Source organism: Hylobates moloch, unplaced genomic scaffold, assembly GCF_009828535.3.
Source record: "Hylobates moloch isolate HMO894 unplaced genomic scaffold, HMol_V3 SCAFFOLD_12, whole genome shotgun sequence".
Classification (NCBI taxonomy): domain Eukaryota; kingdom Metazoa; phylum Chordata; class Mammalia; order Primates; family Hylobatidae; genus Hylobates; species Hylobates moloch.
In genome coordinates, this window is record NW_026652287.1 from 63,237,045 (window position 1) to 63,260,887 (window position 23,843).

General features: G+C 42.5%; 1 protein-coding gene across 3 annotated transcripts; it reads left to right on the forward strand.

Annotated features, from left to right (window-relative positions):
• Positions 1 to 1,119: 1,119 nt before the first annotated feature.
• ZNF30 (zinc finger protein 30) lies at positions 1,120 to 20,342 on the forward strand. 3 transcript variants are annotated; one of them, XM_032170442.2, is made up of 5 exons: positions 1,120 to 1,484; positions 4,031 to 4,103; positions 5,995 to 6,127; positions 7,789 to 7,887; positions 18,319 to 20,342. In XM_032170442.2, the coding sequence occupies exons 2-5, from the start codon at positions 4,095 to 4,097 to the stop codon at positions 19,932 to 19,934; spliced, it is 1,857 nt and encodes a 618-aa protein (XP_032026333.1). In that variant the 5' UTR covers positions 1,120 to 1,484; positions 4,031 to 4,094; the 3' UTR covers positions 19,935 to 20,342. The 3 variants fall into 3 exon arrangements, with proteins under 3 accessions (XP_032026333.1, XP_032026336.1, XP_032026337.1); XM_032170445.2 differs by having other exon boundaries at positions 7,792 to 7,887; XM_032170446.2 differs by lacking the exons at positions 1,120 to 1,484; positions 4,031 to 4,103; positions 5,995 to 6,127 and adding an exon at positions 13,370 to 17,774 and having other exon boundaries at positions 7,801 to 7,887.
• The last annotated feature ends 3,501 nt before the right edge of the window (positions 20,343 to 23,843 follow it).

Genomic DNA, 23,843 nt, shown 5'->3' on the forward strand with positions numbered 1-23,843 from the left:
ACCCCGCCCTTCCCTCCCCAGCACTCCCCTTCCCCACCTCCTTATCAATGTCATCACCCTGGACTGACTCCAGGAATCACTGTAATGTGAGCTTAATAAGAACAGAGCTCGGCTGGCCGCGGTGACTCACCCTGTTATCCCAGCACTTTGGGAGGCTGAGGCAGCTTGAGCCCAGGAGTTCGAGACTAGCCTGGGCAAGATGGCAAAACCCCATCTGTACAAAAAATAAACAAAAATTAGCCAGGTGTAATGGCGCGCGCCTGTAGTCCCAGCTACTCTGGAGGCCGAGGTGGGAGAATCACTTGAACTTGGGAGGCAGAGGTTACAGTGAGCCGAGATTGCGCCATTGCATTCCAGTCTGAGCGACAGAGGGAGCCCCTGTCTCAAAACAAAACAAAAACAAAACAAACAAAAATCGGAGCTGACAGTCAAGGTGAATTTCACGTTTGCCTGTATTCAGTTTTAGCATTACATAAACCAAAAGAAGAATGCCATAAAGGCTACAGGCAGATGATACAGAGAAGTATTACTGGAAAAGGAACCAGAAAGGGTAAATATCTCCTAAACGTACGATAGGACAGAAAGATAAATGCCTTTTACATATAGTTAATATCTGTTTGATTAGTCTTATTTACATTCTCCTTTTAAAAAGTCTTACATTTAGCATCTCAGATAGAACCCACAAAATTTAAATATTTAATAGAAACTTAAAATTCCTGTATCAGAGGACAGAAACATATTTTTCTCACACGTGATTAGTCTAATTGCCACTATAAATCCTATTAATGTTTTGTTAAATAATAGCATTTCTGTAGCGAAAAGCAAACAGTACGGAAAGATAATTTCAAACACCTAGTTTTCATATTTTTGTGTTAAAGTAATAACATATTTTGGTATAGATTATCATTTTTTGTTTGTTTTGCTTTTGCTTTTTCTGACCTGGTGTGTTAGTGCCCTGGGTTGGCCCTCTAAGAAGCTGGCCACCTACTTCGGGTCTCAGGTGTCAGACGCCCCCCGACTTCCCAAAATCACTCAGCTTGGAGTTCTACAGCGCCCAGCTCGGCGACCGCCTGCGCGTGCGCACTCTCAGCCCAACCGCAGCGCCCAGAAGTCTCCGGGCGCGGGTGGGCGGTCTTGTGGACTGCGCCGCGCATACTCGGCGGTGTAACGGCTCCGGACTACATTTCCCACAGGCCGCTGCTATCCGGCCAATGTAGCCTGAGACTACATTTCTCAGCGGCCGCTGGAACGACCTCTACCTCTGCCACCTCGCCAGTTCATTGTGGTCGTTGACCCAGCAGCGAGCTTTGGAGTTCAGCGAGGGAGAAGTCAGCGCCCGGCTCCGAGGTTGGAGCAGCCCCGCCGGGCAACTTGAATTTCTGCAAACGAACACAGCACCGGGAACTCTGCAGACTCGGGTCGGCGCGGAACCCGGACTGAGACATGCGTGAGCGTTGGGTGGACCGGGCGAGGATCCTGGGCCCGTGAGTGCTGGAGCGGCAGGTCAGGGAGGGTGCGTGGGACGGGGCCGGTGTGCACCCTCGAAGACTGGGTGCATGGCCTCCATGCGAACCTGAGCTATTTTGGAAAAAATCACTGTAATTGATTTATGTAAAGGAGCAAAAGACTCTTTAACTCTCAGTTTAAAAAGGAAACGATAGATATGATACCTTGTGCATGCAGCGGGAAGAAATGGGATTGCCAGGAAGCCTCTTCTTGTTTGGAAAAAACTGTATAAAGTATTTACACCTTTTAAAGATGAGAGCAATGTCATCTGAAAATTATCAGTGCAGGGAAAAGGACTTCAAAGGATCTGTTGTGCAGATTACTTTCCTAATGACAAAATTATGTAAGAAAGGAGAGCAAGATGACAGCTGTAAACATTTCCATCAATCTCCATATTGCACAGAAATAGGACCCAGCCTTTGCTTAAGGTTCTTCAATTTTGCATTATCCCACCGCAGTAGCTCTCTCTAGCTGCTAGGGGACAGTGGAAATTGAAATGTCAGAGAATCTTTTCTGTTGGTTTTTTGTTTGTTTGTTTTTAAAGAAGAGTTGCTCTTAATTTTTTAGTTAGAATTAAAAGAAAGCATGCCAGAGAAACTTAACGTTTTAAGTAAAAAGTGGAAACAGGTCGGGCGCCATGACTCATGCCTGTAATCCCAGCACTTTGGGAAGCTGAGGCGGGTAGATTGCCTGAGCTCAGGAGTTCGAGACCAGCAACATGGCAACATGCTGAAACCTTGTCTCTACTAAACATGTAAAAATTAGCCAGGCGTGGTGGTGTGCGCTTGTAGTCTCAGCTACTTGAGAGGCGGAGGTGGGAGAAGTGCTTGAAGCTGGGAGGTGGTGGAGGTTGCAGTGAGCGGAGATGGCACCACGGCAATCCAGCCTAGGCGACAGAGTGAGATCCTGTCTCTAAAAAAAAAAATAGATACATAAATTAATTAAGTGGAAACAAAGTGTTTCTTTAATTAAAATGAAATAAAGGATGTATAATGTTTATGTAGTAACTCCAATGCAGTAGTGCCCCCTTAATCGGCATTTTCACTTTCTTCAGTTTTAGTTACGCTCAGTCAACCATGATCTGAAAATAGGTGATTTGGTACAATAAGATAGTTTGAGAGAGAGAGAGCATGTTCACATAACTTTTATTACAGTATGTTGTTATAATTGTTCTATTTTATTATTAGTTATTGTTGTTACTCAATTATGGTGGCCGGGTGCCGTGGCTCACGCCTGTAATCCCAGCACTTTGGAAGACTGAGGTGGGTGGATCACTTGAGGTCAGGAGTTCGAGACCAGCCTGGCCAACATGGTGAAACCCTGTCTCTAGTAAAAATACAAAAATTAGCCAGGCGTGGTGGTGGGCACCTGTAATCCCAGCTACTAGGGAGGCTCCCAGGAAGTGGAGGTTGCAGTGAGCCAAGATCACATGACTGCCCTCCAGCCTGGGCAACAGACTGTCTCAAACAAACAGAAAAATAAAAGTCTCTTATGGTGCCTAATTTTTAAATTAAACTTAATCATAGGTGTGTATAAGAAAAAACATAGTATATATGGGGTTAGGTCAGACATCTACTGAGGATCTTTGAGTGTATCTCGCCCCTGTGGATAAGAGGGAACTACCATAATAAGAGCTAACTCCGTTGCACGCGGTGGCTCACGCCTGTAATCCCAACACTTTGGGAGGCTGAGGCGGGCGGATCACGAAGTCAGGAGATGGAGACCATCCTGGCCAACATGGTGAAATTCTGTCTCTACTAAAAATACAAAACTTAGCTGGGTGTGACCACACGCCTGTAGTCCTGACTACTCGGGAGGGAGGCAGAGGCAGGAGAATCACTTGAATCTGGGTGGCGGAGGTTGCAGTAAGCCAAGATGGCGCCCCTGCACTCACTCCAGCCTGGATGACAGGGTGAGACTCTGTCTCAAAAAAACAAAACAAAACAAAACAAAACAAAAGAGCTAACTCATGTTAAGCAAGTATTCTATTAAGTTTTGGGGTGGGTTTTCTTATTCTTCAGGACAACCACATGTTGGAGCTGATATTCCTATTACTATTTTAGTGATGAGAAAACAGCCATATTAGTAGCTGCCTGGTCATTTTCTCCTATGTTCTCTACCTCCCATGTCTTGACCAGCCTCAGATTTATACTGCCACCATTAAAGAAGCTCTGGATTGGGTGATGTGGACTCTTTTTTAGGCTTAGAACGTGGGAATGAAGTGAAGAGAATCTGTTCAAGAGAAGACTGTGCAATCCAATTTGAGACCTAGATCAACATTCCCAAAATGGGGGCCTGGTAGGAAAGCCTGTGTCTGATTCTGCCTTCCTTAAGAAGTGCCATACCTCTGCAATCAACTGTACGGCTTAGTTCACTGGGGTTTGAATTCTGCTGTTCTTCTCCAAATTTTGTTTGAGGGTGTTTGTAACACAGTTTGGAAGCTGAAATGAAGGGACAGGAAGGTTTATTAATGTATGTCATTGAGAACACTAAAGCCTCCTTTTCCTCTCTCTGGATTTTCTAGCGTTTGAACTTCTCAGATAGAGGAACCCCAGTGAAGACTGATCAGTTCTTACAGTTCTCAAAGCATGGCGCACGTAAGTTGGTGTTTCTTCTTGAAATACTGGGATTTTTACATTACGTGGCTATTTTCCTTAATTGACCTGAAGCATTCTTTATCAGAGTGTACCATCTAATTGCCTACTTGATTCCATTTGGCAGAATGATGTCAAAGTATCGTTTCCTCCTTACAAGGTCCTCGTTTCTGATCGGTGTTCATGAATTCATTGAGCAAATTACTAAGCAGGTAAATAGTAAGTCTTAGCTGAAAGGCTGTGATAGAGCAGTGAAAGATTGAAGTCCTGTGGCAGAAGTATTTGAGCTTCCTACATCCACCTGTGGTTTGATGAATTCAATCTGTTGGCTTCATTTGGCCGCACATCAGAAGATTTGGAGTTTTCCACAGAGCTGATAAGATGGAATTTTGTATTGATTGGTCTCAATATGATGAGATAACATGCTCAATGAAGCTTTTAAGATTGATTGGGGATGTGATTATGATGTGAAACATTGATATCATGGTTCTTCTTGGGTTGCCTGAGAGTGATACTAACGTCAATTTTGTTATGGAATGGGACCTGCCAGACTTGGACAACATGCATTTGGTTCTGAGTCATTTTTCACCCTAATCCACTAACTCAAGAACAGCCAAATGGCCAGGAGCAGTGGCTCACACCTGTAAACCCAGGACCTTGGGAGCCCCAGGTGGGAGGATCACTTGAGCCCAGGAGTTCAAGACCAGCCTGGGCAGCATAGCAAGACCCTGTCTCTACCAAAAAAATTTTTTTTAATTAGCCAGGCATGGGGGCACATGCCTGTAGTCCTAACTACTTGGGGCCCTCAGACAGAAGGACACTTTGAGCCCAGGAGTTCAAAGTTGCAGTGAGCTGTGGTCATAGCACTGCACTACAGACTGGGCAACACAGTGAGACTCTGTCTCAAAAAAAAAAAAATTAAAAAAAACAACAGCCAAAGTATTAAGGATCTTGTATGACACTATCAGCATATTGTTATCAGTAGTAGATGAACAGATGACCAGAACTGGGGAAAACTGAGGCATTTGGTCCAGTCTTCATTTATAAGTATAAAATCATTACTTTTTTTTTCTTTCTTTTTTTTTTTTTTTGAGACTGAGTCTCGCTCTGTCACCCAGGCTAGAGTACGGTGGCACAATTTTGACTCACTGCAACCTCCATCTCCTGGATTCAAGTGATTCTCCTGCCTCAGCTTCCCAAGTAGCTAGGATTACAGGCACATGCCACAACACCCAGCTAATTTTTGTATTTTTAGTAGAGATGAGTTTCACCATATAGGCCAGGCTGGTCTCGAACTCCTGACCTCATGTGATCCACCCACCTCAGCCTTGCAAAGTTACTTACCTTTAATACAGATCCACAAGATAACTTTTATGTCACTTTGGAAAAAAGTGTTTATTAATATAAGGAAAAACACTTACGATCTGACATAATGAACTTGAAGCTTGAGGAGTTATTCAACAAATTTGTGTCATGGCTGTTTTCTAAGACAGATTTTATTCTACAGTTGGAGAAAGAAATCATAGCTATTTTCTTCTTAAAGGGAAAGTAATATAGAGACTAATCATTTTTGAGAATTTGTTTCATTGGATACCTAGCAGGCAATATCTTTGTATATACTCTTTTACTTAACAGGGAAACTAGGATTATTTTATCCATTTCACCACAAATATGGAGTATTGTGATATCCTACAACATATAGGACATTTTGTCCATAGCAGCAGGATTCTTCCAGAAAATGCAGATACCATGCTCATCCATTTGCCACATCATAAGCTTCCAGCCTATGTGATTGTTATGTTATTTTCCCTTACTACATTGAAACGTTTTATTCCCTCTCCTTTCACCTTGAAAGCATTTTCTTTGATTTTACCAGAAATATGTGGGTTTGCAGTTTCAGGGATCAGTGACATTTGAGGATGTGGCCATAGCCTTCTCCCAGCAGGAGTGGGAGAGTCTGGACTCTTCCCAGAGGGGCTTGTACAGAGATGTCATGTTGGAGAACTACAGGAACTTGGTGTCAATGGGTAAGTGTACTTCTCTCAAATAATTGAGAATCTGCTCCCTGTTATACTTTCTCCATTGCAGATTTTAGGGCTATCTTAAGAACTGAACACAATTTCTTCTTGTTGCCAGAGAAACGATTTGAGCTTTGTTAGGTTGGAAATGATCCAGTGGCAGGATTAGAATTCTAGATTGTTTATTGCAAAACACTGACAAAAGAGGCCAGGTTTTCTATTATGTTTTTGCTCTAAATTGCTCTAAATGCTCTGTGAAAATCTGACCAACCTTGCAGGCAAAACAGCTAGACAAAGGGTCTTGATTTGTTCTATCTGAAGACCTATACAACTTAATGCCGGCAGATTGGATAAGCAAATCATTTAAAACTGAAGTTACCTCATTTTATTTCATATAAAATAATCTGATTTTGTGGTTAAAATTCATCATCTCTGAACTTTGCATTTAAGAGTAAATGCAAATTAAATCTGTATCCTATAGATATAGATGTCTAAGGAGACTTTGTTTTTATCTTAGCAAAATAATAATAATAATGTTATTAACACACAGTGTGCTTACTGTGTGCTGGTTCACTGTTCTCTGCTCTTTATATTAATATACATTTGTATTAACAGATTTTTATCCTTACAAGCACTCTATAGGTACTAACCATTTTAGGTGAGAATGCTAAAGCACAGTGTGTTTAAGTGAGTTACGCAAGGTCACACAGCCCATAGGTGATGGTAGCAGAAACTTGAACCCAGGCACTTAGGTTCCACAATCCGTGTTCTCAATCACAATGTCATACTTTTTTTTTTTTTGAGACATAGTCTCACTCTGTTGCCCAAGCTGGGGTGCAGTGTAATGATCTCAGCTCAGCGCAACCTCCACCTCCCAGGTTCAAGCGATTCCCCTGCCTCAGCCTCCCTAGTAGCTGGGATTACAAGCGTACACCACCGCACCCAGCTAATTTTTGTATTTTTGGTAGAAACAGGGTTCCACCATGTTGACCAGGCTGGTCTTGAACTCCTGACCTCAAGTGATCTGCCCACCCGTCCTCCCAAAGTGCTGGGATTATAAGCATGAGCCACCGGGCCTGGTTTTTTATCAAGACACAAAAAATATTTAAATGAGTATACACTTATCTATATTTATAATAGATAGATAGATAGATAGATAGATAGATAGATAGATAGATAGATAGATAGGTGATAGATTTCATTTCAAATAAAACCTTTCAGCTGGGCGTGGTGGTTCATGCCTGTAATCCCAGCACTTTGGGAGGCCAAGGTGGGCGGATCACGAGGTCAAGAGGTCGAGACCATCCTGGCCAACATGGTGAAATCCGTCTCTACTAAAAATACAAAAATTAGCTGGGCATGGTGGCACACGCCTATAGTCCCAGCTACTCGGGAGGCTGAGGCAGGAGAATTGCTTGAACCCAGGAGGTGGAGGTTGCAGTGAGCTGAGATCGCACACTGCACTGCAGCCTGGCGACAGAGTGAGACTCTGTCTCTACATAAATAAAACCTTTCTCTACCTGTCTGGAATTATGAATCCCCTTGCCCTTCTCGTCTCTGAGATATAAAGGCCAATATCGTTTGACCTTTCATTTATGGCAAATTTAACCAAAGCTGAAAGTATTTTTGAACTCATATTTTATTTCTTTTCTACATTCTTATCTCATAAGCAGGACATTCCCTTTCTAAACCACATGTGATCGCCTTATTGGAACAATGGAAAGAGCCTGAAGTGATAGTGAGGAAAGATGGAAGAAGATGGTGCACAGGTGAGTAAGAGCATGGCAGGTAGGAAGGCCATCGTTGCTGGAAACAGCCCAGCTGTCAGGGAGGAGGTGCATCTCGGCCATGTTTAGAAGTTTCCCTTCAAAGCCCTAGGGCCTGGGTAGAAAAAGGCTGAGACTTGGGTAAGAAATATCTCATCAGCCTCTCCAAAGGAACTTCATCTTTACCCATTTTAACACTCACTCACCTCTTGTTTCCCTCTCATTTTATTACGGACTTAGTCACTTTCCCAGTGCATTATTCCATCTGTGTTTTGAATTTCACTGCCTTCACCTCCTCTTTTACATTTGGATTTATTCATATATTCTTAGACAGTAATAGTTGAACAGAGACAGGAACAAGAAGTGAGGGTTCAGGCCGTGTAATTATATAAGACATGCCAAGCAGAGGGAATAGCAGATGTGGATGCTTTGGGTGGGAATGAGTTTTGTGTGCTTCAGGAGCAGTAAGTAGGTTCAGGCAGAATTAATGGGAGGAGTAAGAGGAAAAAATCTAGAGTGTTAGCAGGAATTTGAATTTATTTGTTTTGTTTTGTTTTTGAATGAGACAGTCTTCTTTTGTCACCTAGGCTGGCATACAGTGGTGCAATCATAGCTCACTGCAGCCTCGAACTCCTGGGCTCAAGCCATTTTCCTGCCTCAGCCTCCTGAGTAGCTGGGACTACCGGCGCACACCACAACACCTGGCTAATTTTTTTAATCTTCAGTACAGACAATGTCTCACTATGTGGCTCAGGCTGGTCTTGAACTCCTGGGCTCAAGTGATCCTCCTGCCTTGGCCTCCCAAAGTACTGAGATTACAGGCATGAGCCATCGTGCCTGGCCAGGAATTTGGATTATTTTCTAATGTAACTAGAAACTATGACCTAATTTACATTTTTCCAATTTTTGAATTTTGGAAAATTCTAATAAATAGGAAACAGATACCAAAAACACCATATTAAAATGTACATCTTGATGAGTTATTATGAGGCAGATACCTTTGTAACCATCACTCTGGTCAAAAGATAAAACATTTTTACGGGGGCTGGGGGACAACGAGAGGGAGAGCATTCGGACAAAGACATAATGCACGCAGGGCTTAAAACCTAGATGACGGATTGATGGGTGCAGCAAACAACCGTGACACATGTATACCTATGTAACAGACCTGCACGTTCTACACACATATCCCAGAACTTAAAGTAAAATAAAAAATTTAAAAAACAGGCTGGGCGCGGTGGCTCACATCTGTAATCCCAGCACTTTGGGAGGCCGAGGTGGGTGGATCAGGAGGTCAGGAAATCGAGACCGTCCTGGCTAACATGGTGAAACCCCGTCTCTACTAAAAAAATACAAAAAATTAGCCGGGCATGGTGGCGGGCACCTGTGGTCCCAGCTACTCGGGAGGCTGAGGCAGGAGAATGGCGTTAACCCGGGAGGCAGAGCTTGCAGTGAGCCAAGATTGTGCCACTGCACTCCAGCCTGGGCGACAGAGCAAGACTCCGTCTAAAAAAAAAAAAAAATTTTTTAAACAATTTTTATAAAATAACGTCAGGCTTACAGAAAAGCTGGAAAGTTGTACTAAGAATTTTCATATACCCTTCAACCCAGATTCTCCAAATGAAGAGAGAAAACTCTTCTACCTTCCCTTAAGGTTTTCATGCCCTTTACCTAATGACAGTTACCTTTCTCCCTCCCTGATTAATCACCTCTAGCCACTTTAAACTTTGCCAGGCATCCCATATTCTCACTCCCAGTCTTACCTGCTCTTCTCAAATCAGCCTGCTATGCTTATGGACACCTGGTTATTTTGAGGTTCTCAGGTCTGTCAGACACCCCACATTGTCCCCCTCTGCCTTTTCCTGCACAGATGCCTAGACCACACAAGTCTTAGCTGTAGTATTTTGTCTTTGTCTGCTAGAATTTTGCCATTTTGAGGGTACCTCTTCATGTAGTTTTGTTGTATATGTTGTCTGTAGTTTTTTTTTTTTTACAGTTTTGCTATCCTGTTTGTTTTTATGGGGGTATTTGTTTAAATTCAAAAACAATGCTACCACTTCCACCACTGTGGTAGTCCATTTTCATGCTGCTGATAAAACATACCCAAGACTGGGTAATTTATAAGGAAAAAGAGGTTTAATGGACTCACAGTTCCATGTGGCTGAGGAGGCCTCACAATCATGGCAGAAGGCAAAAGGCGTGTCTTACATGGCAGCAGTCAAGAGAGAATGAGGACCAAGTGACAGGGATTTCCCCTTAGAAAGCCAACAGATCTCATGAGACTTATTCACTACCATGAGAACAGTATGGGGGAAACTGCCCCCATGATTCAATTATCTCCCACCAAGTCCCTCCCACAACACGTGGGAATTATGGGAGCTACAATTCAAGATAAGATTTGGGTGGGGACACAACCAAACCCTATCAGCCATCATCCTAGTTTATATTTTTAGATAATTACTCCAGGTGTTTGTAGTGGGTAGTCTGAATGGGGGCAAGAGCAGTGCAAGCTGGGGGTCTGAGTCGTTTTGATTAGGATGTTAATGGTGGACAGTGGTGAGAAGGCGGAGTTTCATCATACATTTTAATGTAAAACCCACAACATGTTGGTGGATTGTAAATGGATATGGAGGCAAAGAGGGAAATCAAGAAGGATCAACAGGTTTGATTTGAGCAGCTGAGCAGCTGAATGGGGGTACAGTCACATGAGATGGTAAAGAGGGAAGGGCAAGTTGCAGGGCAGATCTAAAGGTGTCTGCTTTCCATATGTTAAGTTGGAGATGACTACTACTCATCCAAGCAAAGATGCCAAGTGGGCTGTGGAATATGCAAGTCTGGAGCTCAGGGAGTTTAGGCTTACACGTGATAACTTGGGATGCAGCTGTGCTTGGTGGCTCGTGCCTAGAATACCAACACTTAGGGAGGCCAAGTTGGGAGGATCACTTGAGCCCAGGAGTTTGAGACCAGCCTGGGCAACATAGGGATATCCCATCTCTATATAAAATGTAAAAATTAGCCATGCATGGTGGTACATACCTGTAGTCCCAGCTACTTGGGATGCTGAGGCAGGAGGATGGCTTGAGCCCAAGAAGTCAAGGCTGCAGTGAGCTATGATCACACCACTGCACTCTAGCCTAGGCAACAGAGAAAAACCCTGTCTCAAAAAAAAAAAAAAAAAAAAAAATTGGGATTCATTGGCATTTGGCTGCTATTTAAAGCCATGGCACTGGCTGAGGTCCCTTAGAGAGTCAATGCAGGTAGTGACTATTTTTTTGTTTTTGTTTCTGTTTTTGTTTGAGATGGAGTTTCACTCTTGTTGCCCAGGCTGGAGTGCAGTGGCGTGATGTCAGCTCACTGCAACCTCTGCCTCCCTGGTTAAAGTGATTCTCCTGCCTCAGCCTCCTGAGTAGCTGGGATTATAGGCACCTGCCACGATGCCTGACTAATTTTTTATGTTTTTAGTAGAGATGGGGTTTCATCATGTTGGCCAGGCTGGTTTCGAACTCCTGACCTTAGGTGATCCACCTGTCTCGGCCTCCCAAAGTGCAGGGATTACAGGTGTGAGCTACTGCACCCAGCCAGTAGTGACTACTCTTAACATTTAGAGGTCTTCTAGAGGAGGCTGCAAAAGAGACTGCCTCTTTTAAGGTAGAATTAAAACCAGAAAGTGGTGCCACCAAAGACAAATGAAGAAAGTGTTTCAAGATAGAAGAGTAGGCCAGACACAGTGGCTTATTCCTATAATCCCAACACTTTGGGAGGCCAAGGCAGGAGGAATCACTTCAAGCCAGGAGTTCGAGACCAGCCTGGGCAACATAGCAGGACCCCCCCCCCCCATCTCTACAAAAAGTTTAAAAATTAGCCAGGCATGGAGTCATGCCCCTGTAGTCCTAGCTACTCATGAGGCTGATGCAGGAAAACTGCTTGAGCGTAGGAGTTCGAGGCTGCAGTGAGCGATGATCACACCACTGCCCTCCAGCCTGGGTGACAGAGCAAGACCCCATCTCTTAAAAAGAAAAAAAAAATAAAAGAACGATCACCTGAAAAGTGAACTAAGCTAAGCAGTGATGAGAATTACCACTATATATATATATATTTTTTCAAGACGGAGTCCCACTCTATTGCCCAGGCAGGAGTGCACTGGTGCAATCTTGGCTCACTGCAACCTCTGCCTCCAAAGTTCAAGTGATTCTCCTGCCTCAGCCTCTTGAGTAGCTGGGACTACAGGCACCTGCCACCATGCCTGGCTAATTTTTGTATTTTTAGTAGAGGTGGAGTTTCATCATGTTGGCCAGGCTGGTCTCAAACTTCTGACTTCAAGTGATCTGCCCACCTCGGCCTCCCAAAGTGCTGGCATTACAGGTGTGAGCCATGGCGCCCAGTCTGACCACAATATTTAGCCTTGCTAAAGGAGGAAATTTTCAGGGGCATCTAGGGGTGAAAGCCTGACTGGTCTGGTAAAAACAGAATGGGAGGCAAGGCAGTGCCAAGAATGAGCACAGCAGTCCTCTTGAGGCATTTGGTTCTGAAGAGATTTTTAAAAATAATAATAAAAAATAAAAATAAAAATAAGGTCACATTCTGAAGTACTGGGTGGAGAGGAGTTTGGGGGATACTGTTCAAACCAATACACCTTGTATCCTATTAGTCTCCTTATATTACTTTGAGGATTTTCTTTTTTTTTTTTATAATATCTCTTAATATCTAGAAGTATTATACCATTCTTAAAAGTCTGAATTTGGGAACTTTTTTTGCATTTTGCCAACTGAGTTAAAAACTCCATGATAATCTTCACCTAGATTCACTAGTTCTTAATAATTTACCACTTTGCTCTATATCTGTATATATAAAAATTTTTTGCTGTACCATTTAAGTTGTGCAATTGCAAGACTTTATTCCTAAATACTTCAGAAGGTACTAAGAATTAAGGATATGATTCTTGATAGTCCAACACACAAAAACCCATTTCACCTGCAGTGCCCACCGGAGGTTCATCTTAGGCTCAACTGCGCATTCAGACTAAGACTGCCTGTGGTTGTCTTGGCTCTATCTGTTTAGGAAATGCCATAGCAGGAACCCCAGCTTGCCAGCAGGGCAGCCTCACCTGTTCTGTCAGGCTGCATCCTTACAGTGGTTCACGCAGGATACACTTGCATAGCCCTCCAAAAGTAAGGTGCAGAAAGATGAGACACACACCAGGTGAGTTGGCGAGCTGCCACGACTTAAAGAAGATACAAGCACTTCACAGAACTCAGTACCCATAGCAATTCCACGGGCATGGTTTCCAGGTCCCCACAGAAGACGTGCCATTTAAAAGAGATTCTACATTTAGGGAAGGTCAGAGTATGGAGTTCCCATCAGGGACTTAGAGTTCCACTCAGTCCACATGCAACTTACCTATCAGTGTCTCGTCTCCCCTCCCCTCCCCTCTCCTCCCCTCCCCTCTCCTCCCCTCTCCTCCCCTCTCTCTACTCTTTTCTTTCAGATGGAGTCTTGCTCTGTTGCCCAGGCTGGAGTGCCGTGGCGCAATCTCAGCTCGCTGCAACCTCCGCCTCCCAGGTTCAAGCAATTCTCCTGCACTAGCCTCCGGAGTAGCTGGGATTACAGGCATGCACCACTACACTGGATAATTTTGTATTTTCAGTAGAGACGGGGTTTCACCATGTTGGCCAGGCTGGTCTCAAATTCCTGACCTCAACTGATCCACCCTCCTTGGCTTCCCAAAGGGCTGGGATTACAGGCATAAGCCACCATGCCCAGCCTAAAAGCTAATTTTTTTTAAAAAAGACATGCAGGTGATGTGTCCAGACTTTTTTCAAGCTTTCAAAGGTGTGCAGGTTTTCGAGCAACACAGTAAGGATACGGAAGGATGGCATGGCATTGATTTATTTCACTACTGCATCATCTTTCTAGGCAGTGCCATCGTTCATCCACTTTCTTATTTAGTCTTTCTCTTTTCACGTGCTTGGGCATAATTGATAAATAATGATGAAATAACTCTTAGGATGATAAGACAGAAAAATGTTCCCAGGAAACTTATTCTTACACATGATTCTTACTGGAAAAAATAAGATTACTGTCTCGTAGTAGATTGTAGTTTTATAAAAAGGTGTAGTAGAGCCCTAATTGTAAAATTGAATGAAATTTAGTATATTTTGAAAATAAGTAAGTTTTCTCTTTGTTCTCTTGAAGGCCTTTAAGAAAGACTAAAAGTCATGAAATACTAATTCTTACAAATAGTTAGAATTGCTCGAAAAAGAAACTCAAAAACTAAAAATGGGCCCTGATAGAATACTGAAGGTTAAGACAGGTTTGGGGAAGTATGCTGGTCTCAGTTTTCTTTAACACAGAGATACGGGATTTCATTGATTTCTGTTCTCAGTGTCCCCTGTCTCTTTTTTGGTCATGCTTCAGCCTTATCTGAAGATAGGCCATTATCTTCTTGGGACCATGATTATCCAAATGTACACAACTATGGCATTTCAACCTCCAAAAGTTTTTTTTCTATTCTTTTATTTCGAATATCATTTGGAGCTGGGCACAGTGGCACACACCTGTAATCCCAGCACTTTGGGAGGTCGAGATTGGCAGATCACCTGAGGTTAGGAGTTTGACACCAGCCTGGCCAACATAGTGAAACCCCGTCTTTACTAAAAATACAAAAATTAGCTGGGTGTGGTAGTGCACATCTGTAATCCCAGCTACTTGGGAGGCTGAGGCAGGAGAATCACTTGAACCCAAGAGGCAGAGGTTGCAGTGAGCTGAGATGGCACCACTGCACTCCTGCCTGGGCAACAGAGTGAGACTCCGTCTCAAAAAAAAAAAAAAAAAAAAGAATATCATTTGGATTGTTTGACAAGAAAATGGTTGCACAATAGCATTTATGACTCTAGGCATTGAACCCTAGAGTATAGACAAATCCTAAGAGAATGGTTACAATCAGAATTTATAGTTCACTTCTAGGCCAGGATCAAAGACTTGTACCCAAATGCAACCACATGAACAGATCCCATCCCTAATCCAAAGAGCTCACAGAACCAGATATAGAAGAATTATCCCAATTATCTAATTTCCTGATTTCTTGTGTCTTGAATCATTTTAGAGTTTTTAAAGATTTCAGAGGTCTTTAAAGATGTGAGTACAACATTCTTCTCATGAGAATGTTTCTTGCCTGGAAGGCATGGTACTTTTTCTAAACAATGGATTTTGAACCAGTTGCCTATCCAGTTTCATGAACATGAATTTGTGTCTTTGTGACATTGTCCAGATCTGTTATCTGGATTACAGTGCTAATGTGGTTCTCCCCATTTTGAGGGTCCTCTTGTGTAGCATGACATTAAAAGGCTCGGAGGTAGAAGAAAACAGTCCAAAGTTCTCTTTCAGTGGTGACTGAAGTTTTGTTTTGTTTTGTTTTGTTTTTGAGATGGAGTCTCACTCTGTTGCCCAGGCTGGAGTGCAATGGTGCAATCTTGGCTTACTGCGGCCTCCACCTCCCAGGTTCAAGTGATTCTCCTGCCTCAGCCTCCCGAGTAGCTGGGATTACAAGTGCCCGCCACCATGCCCAGCTAATTTTTGTATTTTTAGTAGAGACAGGGTTTTGCCATGTTGGCCAGACTGGTCTTGAACTCCTGACCTCATGATCTGCCCACCAGTTTCCCAAAGTGCTGGGATTACAGGTGTGAGCCACTGCACCCAGCCTGACTGAAGTTTTTTGCCACAAACTAAGGTCCAGTTTCTCTCCTCTTTGAATTAAGTTATCTAAAGGTCTCTTTTTTCTGACAAGGGGGATGAATGGGCCACAATGATCCTGGGAGATAACAGGAACCATCCTAAAGGCAGATATTGAGTTCAGTGAGATAACATATCTAATCCAGTTTTGCAGTTGGTTTTTATGTACAAACCCAGTGCTTTAGTGGCCGCCCCAGTGATCTCATCCTATGGGCTTATCAAATAATATGGTAATATTTTAAAAGGTGGTAAACAGTTTTGTCTCAATATATCAAAGGAGGCAATGTGTATCTTATCAGGAGACATCTAATGTCTGGCTGTGCTCCTCATTCAAAGACTGTCTACTAGATTACAGGGATAATGGTCCAACCCCACGTTATGTTTCTCCTTGTGACTAAACAATAATCTGTGTGATCTTAGTTTATTCTCAAGGAGTATACATTTCTTCAGTTTAGCAGTATATCTTGTCATGGTTTTAACAACAAATGATAATTCTCATTGGAATTATAAAATATCATTCTTTGTATGGAGATATTTTATTACTATTATTTCTTTTGTATAGGAGGCTGGACTCATTGGCTCACACCTGTAATCCCAGCACTTTGGGAGGGTGAAGTGGGAGGATGACTTGAGCCTAGGAATTGGAGACCAGTCTGGGCAATGTGGCAAGACCCCATCTCTATAAAAATTACAAAAAAATTAGCTAGGCATGGTGGCACACAGCTGTAGTCCCAGCTACCCAGCAGGCTGAGGTGGGAGGGAATCACCTGAGCCTGGGAGGCTGAGGCTGCATTGAGCTGTGGTTGTGCCACTGCACTCCAGCCTGGGCAAGAGTGAGATCCTATCTCAAAGAAAAAAAGAAAAAGAAAACCAGTAGGAAACCAAAGAATGAAGTGCTTGGGCAAGGACTTCATGTCTAAAACACCAAAAGCAATGGCAACAAAAGCTAAAATTGACAAATGGGATCTAATTAAACTAAAGAGCTTCTGCACAGCAAAAGAAACTACCATCAGAGTGAACAGGCAACCTACAAAATGGGAGAAAATTTTTGCAACCTACTCATCTGACAAAGGGCTAATATCCAGAATCTACAATGAACTCAAACAAATTTACGAGAAAAAACAACCCCATCAAAAAGTGGGCAAAGGACATGAACAGAGACTTCCCAAAAGAAGACATTTATGCAGCCAAAAACACATGAAAAAATGCTCATCATCACTGGCCATCAGAGAAATGCAAATCAAAACCACAATGAGATACCACCTCACACCAGTTAGAATGGCCATCATTAAAAAGTCAGGAAACAACAGGTGCTGGAGAGGATGTGGAGAAACAGGAACACTTTTACACTGTTGGTGGGACTGTAAATTAGTTCAACCATTGTGGAAGTCAGTGTGGCGATTCCTCAGGGATCTAGAACTAGAAATACCATTTGACCCAGCCATCCCATTACTGGGTATATACCCAGAAGACTATAAATCATGCTGCTATAAAGACACATGCGCACGTATGTTTATTGCGGCACTATTCACAATAGCAAAGACTTGGAACCAACCCAAATGTCCAACAACGATAGACTGGATTAAGAAAATGTGGCACATATACATCATGGAATACTATGCAGCCATAAAAAATGATGAATTCATGTCCTTTGTAGAGACATGGATGAAACTGGAAACCATCATTCTCAGTAAACTATCGCAAGGACAAGAAATCAAACACCGCATGTTCTCACTCATAGGTGGGAATTGAACAATGAGAACTCATGGACACAGGAAGGGGGAACATCACACTCCAGGGACTGTTGTGGGGTAGGGGGAGCGGGGAGGGACAGCATTAGGAGATATACCTAATGCTAAATGACGAGTTAATGGGTGCAGCACACCAACGTGGCACATGTATACTTCTGTAACAAACCTGCACATTGTGCACATGTACCCTAAAACCTAAAGTATAATAAAAGAAAAAAAAAAAAAAAGAATGAAGTGCTATGCTAGAAAATAAAGACATGGACGTCCTTAGACAAAGTTAGCAGTTTACCGTATTCCTGATAAAGTGACATTTTATTTTAAACATGGATAGGATAAGAAATCTCCAGTCTACAAATAAAACATGCCAGAAGATTTTTAGGCGATGATGCCACCTGCACATGGAACCAAAAGGTGAGAAAATTTGTAAGAACGTCAAGGTGCTAAAAGGGGAAATTAGGTCAGTGTGGGACAGTGAGAGTTGTGTCTTGATATGAGGTCTGAGAGGTGAGCAGGGACCATATTATTTGTGGAAAGATACATGGATTTTAATGTAAGCACCACAAGAAACCCCTAGAAGGAACAATAAAATATGGATTATAAAAATTTCTTCTGCATCAGAAACATTTGTTGGAAAGGTTGACAGTATTGATGCCCAGGAACTTCCCCTATATCTGATTCAGAGGGCCTGGATGCTGCTTGAACATCCATTTTTTAACAGGCTCTTCAAAGATTTTTATCCACACCTAAATGAAAACTGTTTCACTAATCACCAACCTTTCTATTTTACATAAATACTTGTTAATCTCTGCATTCCTTTTTTTTTGAATTTCATAATGGTGTTTTAATATTACTGAGCTATTTATTTCTAGTTGGTGTTATTTTCAGTTTTTCTCTTTTCTTCCCTAGAGTTTTTTTTCATATAGAAAAATAAGATATTTTTTAAATTGTCTTTCAGATTTGCAGTTGGAAGATGATACAATTGGCCGTAAAGAAATGCCCACCTCTGAAAACTGTCCATCTTTTGCTCTACATCAGAAAATAAGTAGACAGAAACCATGTGAATGTCGGGAATATGGAAAGACTCTTTGTCAAGACTCAAAGCCTGTTCAACATGAAAGAATACATAGTAGTGAAAAACCCAACAGATGTAAAGAATGTGGGAAGAACTTTAGTAATGGACATCAACTCACCATACATCAGAGATTGCATGTTGGTGAGAAACCCTATAAATGTGAGAAATGTGGTAAGGCCTTTATCAGTGGCTCAGCCTTTGTTAAGCATGGGAGAATTCACACTGGTGAGAAGCCACTCAAATGTAAGCAATGTGGAAAGACTATTAGCAGTAGCTATCAACTTACAGTGCATAAGAGTATTCATACTGGGAAGAAACCATATGAGTGCGGGGAATGTGGGAAAGCTTTTCTAGTATATGGAAAGCTTACCCGGCATCAGAGTACTCACGCTGGTGAAAAACCCTTTGGGTGTGAGGAGTGTGGGAAGGCCTTCAGTACCTTTTCGTACCTGGTTCAACATCAGCGAATTCATACTGGTGAAAAACCCTATGAATGCAAAGAATGTGGGAAGGCCTTTAGCACTAGCTCACCCCTTGCTAAGCATCAGAGAATTCATACTGGCGAGAAACCCTATGAATGTAAGGAGTGTGGGAAGGCCTTCACTGTGTATGGACAGCTTACTCGACATCAGAGTATTCATACTGGTGAGAAACCTTTTGAATGTAAGGAATGTGGAAAGGCCTTTAGACTTAGTTCCTTCCTTCATGCACATCAGCGAATTCACGCAGGGATAAAGCCCTACGGATGCAAGGAATGTGGGAAAACCTTCAGTCGTGCCTCATATCTTGTTCAACATGGAAGACTTCACACTGGCGAGAAGCCCTATGAATGTAAGGAGTGTGGCAAGGCCTTTGGTACTGGCTCATACCTTGTTCAGCATCAGAGGATCCATACTGGGGAGAAACCCTATGAATGTAAGGAATGTGGCAAAGTCTTTATTAGTCGCCATCAGCTTACCGTACATCAAAGGGTTCATACTGGAGAGAAACCCTACGAGTGTAAGGAATGTGGCAAGGCCTTCAGAGTGCACGTACATCTCACACAGCATCGGAAAATTCATACTGATGTAAAGCCCTATGAATGTAAGGAATGTGGAAAGAATTTTAGTCGAGCCTCGTACCTTGTACAACATGGCAGAATCCATACTGGTAAGAAGCCCTATGAGTGTAAGGGGTGTGGCAAGGCCTTCAGTTCTGGCTCATACCTTGTTCAGCATCAAAGAATTCATACTGGGGAGAAACCCTATGAATGTAACAAATGTGGGAAAGCCTTTACTGTTTATGGACAACTTATTGGACATCAGAGTGTTCACACTGGTGAGAAACCTTTTGAATGTAAGGAATGTGGGAAGGCCTTTAGACTTAATTCATTCCTTACTGAACATCAGCGGGTACACACTGGTGAGAAACCCTTTAAATGTAAAAAATGTGGGAAGACCTTTAGATACAGTTCAGCCCTTAAAGTGCATCTGAGAAAGCATATGAGTGTTATACCCTAAGAGTCTGAGGAATGTGGGAAGTGCTTCGTGTATGGCTCAAACATTGTTGAACATCAGGGAATTTATGCTGGTAGGAAACTTTCAAATGTGAAGAATATTGGCAGGTATATTCTCATCTTTCTTATGAGATAATTCATAATATAATTCAGAAAACATGAGAATCTTCGTTTGTCATTTCTAGGTTTGTAATACCAATATTTATACTGGTGGACCATTCAGAAAAAGTGGGAAACATTATTACTTAATGGTTACAGCATTGACAGCATGAGATTTTATATGATGTATTTATTCTAATGTGATTGTATGAACAAGTGAATAAAAAACCTTGTACCTCCTAAACCACTGTTGAACTTCAAATAATTCATCATTATTTTTTAAAACCAGTTAACAATGTAATGAAAGCCTTTAGCCATGGCACTCACGTTAACTGTCATCATTGTTATTCCACTGCCTTGCAGCCAGTTAGATATTAGGCACTACACTTATCACCTGACAGCATTGTTTTAAAATGGTGATAATAGAACCTACATTCTTATTTAAAAAAAAAAAAATGCCAGGCTTGGTGGCTCACGCCTGTAATCCCAGCACTTTGGGAGGCTGAGGCGGGCAGATCACGAGATCAGGAGATGAAGACCATCCTGGCTAACACAGTGAAACCCCGTCTCTACTAAAAATACAACAAATTAGCTGGGCATCGTGGTGGGCGCCTGTAGTCCCAGCTGCTCGGGAGGCTGAGGCAGGAGAATGGCATGAACCCGGGAGGTGGAGCTTGCAGTGAGCCGAGATCGCGCCACTGCACTCCAGCCTGGGCGACAGAGCAAGACTCTGTCTCAAAAAAAAAATACAAAAAAAAATACAAAAAAAAAAAAATAGCTGGGCATGGTGGCGGGCGCCTGTAGTCCCAACTACTCAGGAGGCTGAGACAGGAGAAAGGCATGAACCTGGGAGGCAGAGCTTGCAGTGAGCCAAGATCATGCCACTGCACTCCAGCCTGGCGACAAGAGCTAGACTCTGTCTCAAAAAAAAAAAGAAAAAGAAGAAAGAAAAATTGAGACCTCAAACTGGGCATCTGAGCTGGGCACAGTTCAAATGGGAAGTCTGGAGGCTGAGGTGGGGGGTTCACTTGAGCCCAGGAGCTCGAGATCAGCCTGGGCAATGTAAAGAGACCTTGTCTCCACAAAAAAAAAAAATAAATAAAATAAAATAAAATAGAATAAATTGGCTATCTGGCACCTATCAGGGACATGAGAGTTCCATTGGATAGCTTTACCAAGAACCCAGAATTGTGTATTCTGGGAAGTGAAATGTGTGCCTTTGTTATTATCAGTAATATGTAACACTGAAGGAAATAAGGAGTTATTTGGCCTTGTATTGTGGCCATAGTGTATCTAGAGACATGTGTGATTTACATTTATATTTTAGGTATCTGTAAGGTAGGAGATTCCTAGAGTTTTTACTCTGAAGTGCACAAGTCTTAGGCAATGGCCCGATAGTTTGCAATAAATGTGAAGATGAGGCCATTTGTTGACCAGGTCATCCAGTGCTAAGATGACTGCCTGAAGTTTGGCCAATTGTGTTGACTGTTGGGGACATCCTGTCTAAGATGCAAAGTGTAGGGACCACCCCCACAGGGTCAGTGGGTCTCTCCCTGTGTGCAGCGACGAGAGAATGTAGAAATAAAGACACAAGACAAAGAGATAAAAGAAAAGGCAGCTGGGCCCGGCGGACCACTACCACCAATGCGCGGAGACCGGTAGTGGCCCTGAATGTCTGGCTGCGCTTTTATTGGATACAAAGCAAAAGGGGCAGGGTAAAGAATGTGAGTCTTTTCCAATGATAGGTAAGGTCACATGGGTCACATGTCCACTGGACAGGGGGCCCTTCCCTGCCTGGCAGCCGAGGCAGAGAGAGAAGACAAAGAGAAAGACAGCTTACGTCATTATTTCTACATATCAGAGACTATCGGTATTTTCACTAATTTACTACTGCTATCTAGAAGGCAGAGCCAGGCATACAGGATGGAACATGAAGGTGGACTAGGAGCATGACCACTGAAGCACAGCATCACAGGGAGACAGTTAGGCCTCCGGATAACTGTGGGAAAGCCTGACTGGTGTCAGGCCCTCCACAAGAGGTGGAGGAGCAGAGTCTTCTCTAAACTGCCCCGGGGAAAAGGAGACTCCCTTTCCCAGTCTGCTAAGTAGCGGGTGTTGTTCCTTAACACCTTTTGCTACCGCTAGACCACGGTCCGCCTAGCAACGGGCATCTTCTCAGATGCTGGCGTCACCGCTAGACCAAGGAGCCCTCTGGTGGCCCTGTCTAGGCATAACAGAAGGCTCGCACTCTTGTCTTCTAGTCACTCCTCACTATGTCCCCTTAGCTCCTATCTCTGTATGGCCTGGTTTTTCCTAGGTTATGATTATAGAGCGGGGATTATTATAATATTGGGATAAAGAGTAATTACTACCAACTAATGATTAATGATATTCATATATAATCATATCTAAAATCTATATCTGGTATGACTATTCTTGTTTTATATTTTATTATATTGGAACAGCTCGTGTCCTCGGTCTCTTGCCTCGGCACCTGGGTGGCTTGCCGCCCACAGCAAAAGTAGCAAGATTCCACTAATTTAAAAAACAACACACAAAAAATCAATATTTATGATGGTTGGCAGTGTCGTTCATATGGTCTGCAAACTGCTATTGCTGTTTACTTGGTTAATCCCAAGGGTCTCCCCAGGTAGCCAACTGGTCTAGGAGAGGGGGTGACTTCCTCCAGTACCATGGCATGTGGCAAGAGACTGAGGACAAAGGAGACCACCTTTCCTGTAGATGGAATACGCCAGAAGGCCCAGATTTGGCTCTATCCTGTATTAAGGAGGCCTCGGTAGCCATGCCAAGTTTGTAGGTTGCTGTTTCTTGACTCAAAACAAATGGGCAGCTAAGTATTAGGTCTGTGAAAGTCTCTATTTCTAGAAAAGCCTAGTATGTAGTTAGTCAGTTTGTTTTAATGGAGGCATAGCATGAGTTTGAGAAGGGCAGTTTCTTGTATCAGCAGCCCTTGGGAAACTTCTGGCCATCAGAGGTGGTCTAGAGACTCAAGGACACATGAGAAGAGGTTACCAAAGCCTTGACAGTGAAGGGATCTCTTAGGGCGCTAACAAATGTGTCTGTTGATGTCAATGTGGACAGATTTTAAAGACTTTGCTGGGGGGAATCACCCTGTCTGATGTTATGGGTTATTATGTAGCTAAGGATACAAGAGACTGTGGTACTGGGGAGGGATAAACAACGTAGGTCTAAATAACAGAATAGATAACCCAGAAACGTGCAAAGAAATATAACCAACTGATTTTTGACAAACCAGTAAAAGCAAATAAATGAAGGCAGATAAGGCTTTTCAACAAATAATGCTGGAGCAATTGAACATCCATAGGCAAAAGAAGTGAACATCAACTTAATCCCATACTTTAAATACAAATTCACTCAAAATGGATCACAGATTAAAATATAAAATATAAAAGTACAAAATGTTCAGAAGAAAATACAGGAGAAAATTGTCAGAACTGAAGGCTAGGTTTACCCTAGGTTTAATGGGTTAGGTAAACCCATTAAACAAAAGAAAAAATATCCAAAAATAAGAGTATCAGTTTCCACATTAAAAAACTAACAAAGGAAGAGAAATGCAAAATGAGCAGAAGAGATTATATAATAAAGATTAAAATGGAAGTCAATGAAATAAACAGAATGAACTGTAAAGAAAATCAGTGAAACCAAAAGCCTTAAGAACAATACAACTGATAAACCTCTAGCCAAGGATTATCAAGTTACAAAGAAGCACATAAATTACCCAGATTGGGAATAAGAGACATGACAGATTCTACAGATATTGAAAGGAAAATCA

What these genes read in the sequence shown, in the direction of transcription:
- ZNF30 (XM_032170442.2), top strand. An exon ending in CAGGAACTTGGTGTCAATGG is followed by an intron (nt 6,128 to 7,788) that starts GTAAGTGTACTT and finishes TTATCTCATAAG; the next exon opens with CAGGACATTCCCTTTCTAAA. An exon ending in TGGAAGAAGATGGTGCACAG is followed by an intron (nt 7,888 to 18,318) that starts GTGAGTAAGAGC and finishes ATTGTCTTTCAG; the next exon opens with ATTTGCAGTTGGAAGATGAT.